The sequence below is a fragment of the Ursus maritimus genome (genome assembly GCF_017311325.1).
Source record: "Ursus maritimus isolate PB19 chromosome X unlocalized genomic scaffold, ASM1731132v1 scaffold_X1, whole genome shotgun sequence".
Taxonomy (NCBI): domain Eukaryota; kingdom Metazoa; phylum Chordata; class Mammalia; order Carnivora; family Ursidae; genus Ursus; species Ursus maritimus.
In genome coordinates, this window is record NW_024423319.1 from 107,035,017 (window position 1) to 107,042,737 (window position 7,721).

At 43.4% G+C, this 7,721-nt stretch overlaps 1 protein-coding gene across 1 annotated transcript in view; it reads right to left on the minus strand.

The window, feature by feature from the left end:
• Positions 1–7,721, minus strand: part of PHEX (phosphate regulating endopeptidase homolog X-linked) — a 205,415-nt gene that overhangs the window by 195,338 nt on the left and 2,356 nt on the right. The window contains exon 2 of the mRNA XM_008696482.2: positions 2,903–2,971. Coding sequence (XP_008694704.2) covers positions 2,903–2,971 — 69 coding nt within the window. The remainder of the gene's footprint in view (positions 1–2,902; positions 2,972–7,721) is intronic.

Sequence of the window (7,721 nt, forward strand, 5' to 3'; positions counted from 1 at the left end):
CGCCCCCCCCCCCCCGCCTTTGCGCTGCTTTTCATTTGAGACCTTCCCAGGGAGACATTTATGCAGTGCGTATGTAACAGCTGTTCTGCATGCCCCTAAGCACAGTGAGGCTCCAGTTACACTGAAGAGGATGTATCCTTGGTGAGCCTTTCGTCACAGAAACAGAAAAATCAGTATTTTCTTCAATATTAGCCATTCACCAACGTGAAATTAAAAACAGAACAGCAAGGCAAAACAGACTGGCGGGAGATAACATTATCAAATGGCATTCTCTGTTTTACTCTTGTGTTAAGATTTGTAATAAAGAGAAAACTCGTATAAGTGGCTCTCCATACAGAAAGTTCCCTAAACTCAAATTGAAAATTTTTTAGTTCAAAAAAATCTCATTTTCGGGGCGCCTGGGTGGCACAGCGGTTAAGAGTCTGCCTTGGGCTCAGGGCATGATCCAGGCGTTATGGGATCGAGCCCCACATCAGGCTCCTCCCTATGAGCCTGCTTCTTCCTCTCCCACTCCCCCTGCTTGTGTTCCCTCTCTCGCTGGCTGTCTCTATCTCTGTCAAATAAATAAATAAAATCTTTAAAAAAAAATCTCATTTTCACACATCTGCAAGGACCCAAACACAGTAAAATCACAAGGTGACATGAAGTCTAAAACGTGACCTCTGACAGTTCCACCTGGTGTCCCACTCTACTTCAAGTCATCACTTTCCATTGAGAAACCCTAGGTCAGCTGCTCAAGCTGGAAACAGGAAAGTGCTGGGAATTCCCAAATTGTTCTCACCCTTCCCGGGATGAAATCGAGAAGCTGAAATGGTTGTCTAATCACCAGACACTAGTAAGTCTATTGTTATGAAAAAGGCAAGACAGGACCAAGGCCAAAGAGTTACGTGGCATGGCCTTATCGCACCAAAGCACTGATGGAGAGCAAACAGACATGACCTTGAAGCCCAGCTCAGTAGCTAACTCAGGATGTGACCCTGGGCAAATTATTTAGCTTCCAGAAGCCTCCATATCCTCATCTGTAGTTGGGCCTGGTGATAGCACTGACATCATGGGGTTCTTAGGAAGATTTTATGAGACAGCTCATGTAAGTCACTTAACACAATGCCTGGTAAAGAAATATATATTGATCACTTAAAAATGGGACAAAAATAATTATCTAATCCATTACCTTCGTATAAGGCCTCTGAATTTAAAAGCTCTTTCACCTGAGTCTTTTCCACCTCGACAAATGCCACCACCAAAAATCTAAGCATCACCTTGATTCTCTGCTTTTTCTCACAACCCACTTCAAATCCTTCGGCAACCCTCTGGCTCCCAAATCCTCTACACTCTACCTTTCCATCTCTGGAATTCAAGAAAGCATCGCGTCTTGTCTGGCTTACCGAAATAACCTCCCGCCGGACAACCTTCTTCCATCTTGATCCCTCTGGTCTCTTTTCCATCCAGAAAGACTCTCCTGAGTCTAGGTCTCCACAGAGAGATCTTTTTAAATGCTAATAAGATCATGTCTCTGCCTTTATTGAAACCTTCCGGAGGCTTTCAAACACACTTAGGAAAAACCCACACTCGCTGACACCTGGGTTCCCCACTAACCCTGCACTCTAGCCCTTACCCAGTAAGTTCTTCTGCTCCAAGACCTTTGCCCTAGCTCTTCCCCATACCTGGAAAGCCCTTTCCTCGGTCTTCCCACAACCTGTCCCTTCTCATCATTCAGGGTCATTTCAACATCATTTCCTCAGACTTTCCAACCTAGCCATCCTGTCACTTGCTATCACATTATTCTTTTTTTTTTAATTTTATTTATTTATTCAACAGAGATAGAGACAGCCAGAGAGAGAGGGAACACAAGCAGGGGGAGTGGGAGAGGAAGAAGCAGGCTCACAGCGGAGGAGCCTGATGTGGGGCTCGATCCCATAACGCCGGGATCACGCCCTGAGCCGAAGGCAGACGCTTAACCGCTGTGCCACCCAGGCGCCCCATTGCTATCACATTATTCTACTTGAATATTTTAATTTTCTGCATAACATTACCACCGGCCAATATTTTTCTTCCACACTGATCACCTTGTGTTTATTGATGGCATTTCTTCCCCTACCTGGTCATTCAACTTCACTGCTAACTCAGTGCCTGACTTGGAATAAATAGTTGGCAAATTAATTCATTAATCTCTTAAGACCAAGAGGAAAGTGAAAGGGCCATGTGCTTAACTAATGCTTATGACTTTCTCCTTGGAAAATACACTAGTGTTCCTGCCCACTTAAAGAAGAGGGGTAGGGAGCTGGAATCTGGGTCCTGCAAATCTAGGCTCTAACCCTATTCCCTCTTCCCTATAGAGGGAATAAAATGTGCCAAAACTGAGGCGAGTTTAAACACTCTTATTCACTGTGGAGTACCCACTGATACATCGCCCACTCACCTCAAGACAAGTTTGACTTGTAAGGACCCAAAGTGATTTCAGGTGACAGTGGAAGCACAGATTGACGGAAGATCCCTGCTCAGAGGCGGACAGGCAGGACCCACTAACCAAATGATACACAGAGACTGCTTAGGGTCAACAGCGACCTGTATCCAGCTCAGGCCATAGGAAGGCCAATGGTCTCTCTGTTTGGGTCTTAAGAAAAGCCATTTGGCCCTCCAAGCCCCTTCCGGATTTCCTTATAATGACTTGGAATACCGCACAGCTGTTTTTTTTGCAAAGAAGAAAAAAAAAAAAAAACAGGAAACCAACGCTCCACAACTTCACACTGAGACTTGAAGGTAAACTGAAAGTTTCATCAAAATTGCATTTCATCCTTGGTAAACCTCAAGCAAACAGAATACTAAAAATACCATCTGTTTTCTCTTCCTCTCCCCAAGGTACCATAATGATAACTTGACACAGGATGGAAAACGGACTTACCAGCTTCAATGCATTCTGGCTTCAGGCAGTACTCCTGTTTAGCTTGGAGACTTAAGAAACCTTGACTCACTGAAAAAACAGACCAAAATAAAGAAATGACTGGCTTGCAGCAAACTACGATCAGGTAACCCACAGTCAGGCACATATGCTAGACATTTGATATCAGTTCATCCTTCTCAGCATTGACACGGAGTTCAAAAAATCCAGTTGGCTCAGTATCACTGAACCAGACTCTGGTCACAAGCTAATGGAACTTGGTGAGACTTGGCTGCTCTGAAATTGGGTTCTCTAGAATATAAGATGAGTGGATACAATCAGACCAATGCTTCTCAGAGTGGGGTGCCCAGGCATCGGGAGCAGCATTCCCTGGCAGCTCTTGAGAAAGTCAAATTACTGAGCTCTAGTGCTCACCTGAATCGGAAAGTCTGGGGGTGGGGCCCAGCCATCTGCATTTTTGCAAGCCCTCCAGGTGATTCTGATGCACACTCAAGTTTGAGAGCCACTGGGCTAGATGATCTCTAAAGTCTCTTCCATCTCCAATTATCTATGATTTAAGTCTCATAATTTCACTCTTTCTGTTTACAACTACATTCCTGTTTTAGAGATGGGGAGAAAATGAAACTTACAACTATGTCGTTTGGAGCAAATCCAGACTGGAAGGAGAAAAATAGCATGTGTGGCATTTAAAGTTCTGAATCTTATCCAAACCATCCATAGATGTGTGTGTTGGCGGGGGGGGGGGGTACACTGTATATTATTCAGTCCTCTAGCAAGAGAGTCATGATATGCCCTGTCCCCTACACACCCTCCTCCCACCAAGCTCAGCCTAGCTACCAGACAGATACGGTTCGTGGACCAAGCTTCCAACTACTTCCACCAGAACAAAACAAGACAAAAACCCTGCAAGATGGAATTAGCTTTTCACCAATGGTTTAATTTTCCCCATCTGGCTGGCAATATTATCTAAATGGATTTCTGCAGAAGTACAGAAGGGTGCCCAATTTGTAAACCCCAGGCAGCACCTGGGCATTAGCAGATGTGAGTTTAGATTTCAAAGATATTTTTGGTAGCCAAGAAAGTTCATAGAAATTCATTATTGCTGTACTCTGTGAGAAGCAATAAGGAATCATTTGGAGATGTGGCCATGGGGAGATGGATGGTGGGGGCTGAAGGGGAGCCAAGGCCTTTTGTGGCATCCTCAGCTGAGAAGCAGGATAAGAAAGCACGGCGGTACCTATATTTCTGCTAGAGATGGAAGACCTGTACATCTCTTGCCAGTGTGGCGATTTGTATTCTTTATTAACCCACATTCTAAGAGGAGCCTGCTTTTTCTTTGTTCTTTTGTCTGCTGCCATCCTCCAAACAGCCTTTTTACTTGTGTTACATTACAGATATAAGAAAATTGCCTGTGGAACATCTCAGGTCTATTTTTAAGAAAAAAAGTATCTCATGGGTGCCTGGGTTTCTCAGTCGGTTGAGCATCCAACCCTTGATTTTGGCTCAGATCATGATCTTGGGGTCATGGGATCAACCCCACACTGGGCTCCCGGCTCAGTGGAGAGTCTGCTTCTCCATCTCTCCCAAATCTTTTTTTAAGATTTTATTTACTTATTTGAGAGAGACAGAGAGTGAGAGAGTGGCAGAGGCAGAGGGAGAGGGAGAAGCAGGCTCCGCACTGAGCCGGGAGCCCAAGGTGGGGTTCCTGAGCTGAAGGCAGACGCTTAAACGACTGAGCCACCCAGGCGCCCCTGAACAAATAAACCTTCTAAAAAAGAAAAGAATTACCTTAGCGTAAAGGTGTGATTTGATTTCTTTAAGGAGCAAAGAAAAGTTAGATAAAAATATAAATGTGCAGCATAAACATTAGTACTGAATATTTCATTACGTCTGTGTGATGGAACCATGGGGGACATATTCCCTTCAGTCTACCTCTATATGTTTACCAAATGTTCTTTAATGAGCCTGTATTATTTTTTATAATGGAAAAACAAACTTTATTATAAGTAATACTGTTACGATTCTGGACAGTACCATCTGGATACTAGCCTTATTTTATTTTTTTAAAAAAGCTAATGAAATGGTTAATTTAAGGAGTTACTGCTTTCATGGAAAAGAATTCTTGACCCAACCCTTTAAGGAAGCAGAACTAGATATCTTTATCTGAATATGAGTAAAACGGAGATTTAAATTAAATTAATTGGGATGCAGACAAGCCTAACCCCTTGAGGAAGAGCATTATATCCATGGGGGGTTAAGATCCTGCAAATAAATACGAATCAGCAAGCCCAGATGATGTGAAGGTGTGGTGAATGAAATTGGGACAACAAGGAGAATATTTTTAATATAAAAAATGAAAATGGGGTGCTGGGTGGCTCAGTCGCTTAAGCACCTGCCTTCAGCTCAGGTCATGATCCCGGGGTCCTGGGATCGAGCCCTGTGTCAGGCTCACTGCTCGGTGGGAAGTCTGCTTCTCCCTCTGCCTCTGCCTGCTGCTCTGCCTGCTTGTGCTCTCTCTCTCTCTCTCAAATGAATGAATACAATCTTTAGAAAAAAATGAAAATGTTAGTTTTTACTGGTTAGGTGCTTTATAAAAACTTGAGGAGCAGTTGGTTTCTTATTTTAGATTTTTCTATAACCAGTAGAAATGACCTCAGAATGCAGTGGAGTCATCCACACATCGACAGTGTGAGAATGACCATAAAGTAGGAGTCAGCAAACTATGGCCCATGGGCCAAGTCCAGTCTTCTGCCGGTTTCTGTACAGCCCATGAGTTAAAAATGATTTTTACATTTTTTAATGCTTGGAAAAAAAACACAAGAAGGATACTATTTCATTAAAATGATCTGAAATTCAAATTTCACTGCTCAGAAATCAAATTATATCAGAATACAGTCATGCCTATTTGTGTACATATTTGTCTGTGGTTGCCTTCTTGGTAAAATGGAGTCGAGTAGCAGCAGCAGAGACTGGATGGCTCAGAAAGCTGAAAATATTTACAGTCTGGCCCTTTACAGAAAAAGTTTGCCAACTATTACATTTGAGAAATAGACTGTGGGGAGGAAGAAGGGGGGAAGGAGGAAGAGAAGAAAGGATGCTTTAAAATAAGCTATTTATAGGCATATGACTATACCTGTCATTTTAAATTCTAGTTTTCTAGCTTCTCTGAGACCATCCCAAGGCCAATGCCAGTCACTCTTACCGTAGAAGGACTAAGGTTTAGGAAAGAGATTAGCCCAGAGCCTAAAATGCAAAGAGGTAAGGAGGGATGCTAGAAATTGCAGGCATGTGCCTAAATTTGGACAGACAGAAAAATATCAACCAGGAAGCGCCTTGAAGAGGAGGACTTAACCAGAATATTGTCACAAAGAGTATTGCCTGGCAGGTCCCTGGAGATTCTCAGACAAGGACTTCACTAAGTGCTCAGCAGAGGTGGGTGGCAGAGCTTGGGGGACTAGGCAGTGAAGAAGGGTCAGAAGTGTGGGGGAAGGTGTCTGAGCGCAGAGATGTTTGACAAAAACCTACTAAAGAATGTGCATTTATCTTAAAGCAAGTATCCCCAAACATATACATCCAAGCGGACATGGTCAAGCTAGAGCAAGGCTCCTCAGACTTTCATTTGCAAAAGAATCACGGGGGATCTTATGGAAATGCAGATTCTGAATCAGTAGTTCTTGGGGGGAAGCTGGGGCTCCCCAGTGGTGCGCATGCTGCCAGCCCACGGACCACACCAGCCACACCGGCTAGTGAAGGTGTAGAGAGGCCACGCTTTTGTTCTCTAACATCATTAGAGCTCCTCTTAGAAATTTGCAGTAAGAAACAGGTAATTGGGCACACTGCAAATTATTTTTTTCTGTTTTATGCAGGCCTCCTTACCCATAGCATTGCCTGGCTTCATGAATTTTACTGTGCTCTAAAAACTTTAGAGCTGATTCCAAAGAATCATCTCCTCTCAAGGAGCAAAGATTTGCTGCCATTGAGAATATTCCAACTACGGGCACCTGGGTGGCTCAGGTCATGATCTGCACGTCCTGGGATTGAGTCCCACATCAGGCTCCCCGCTCAGCAGAAAGCCTGCTTCTCCATCTGCCTCTCCCCCTGCTTGTGCTCTGTTTCTCTCTCTCTCTCAAAGGAATAAATAAAATATTTTTTTAAAAAATTCCAACTAATATGTAACAGCCTCAGAATATAGTCGTTCTTAAATGGTGGAATTTCAAATGCTTCACGCAGCAGTAACATCATTAAAAAGAGTACATATTTTTACATAAACAATCATCATTTGGATTTTTGAAGTTTGGGAGTGTTCGCAAAACACAAATAGTCTAACTTTGTACTCACTTCCCACAGAGTATGTAGTTCCCATATGGGCATGCCCATATCATTTTCCTCTCTTTTGAATGTCAGGATAGGACACATGTCTAAACGCCAAGTGCTGAGAAATCTGAGAAAAGTGTTTGAGAGCCACAAATTCAGTTGCAGGAGTAGGAGGTTTAGCTGCAGCAATAGACCTATCTAATTTCCTAAATCTGCAGCCACAGAGAACATGGAAAGATGGTTTGCTGGTTTTAGCAGAGTTTTCAACCACACAACCCTAACTCTTTTAAAGTCGGATCACTGGTCTTCCCTTGCCAAAATAAACATGGCCTCCTGCAACCTGTACAAGCCAAAGAACGTTTCCAGGCTTGCTGCATTTCACACCGCACCTCAAGTCTCCTAAGGATAGGGGCTTGTTCCTGTCTAGCTTTCAAGCTAGTGAAATAGTATGGGCTGTATGAGGAAAATACAAAGGGTCCAAAATGCCTGCAATTTTAGAACATCCGTC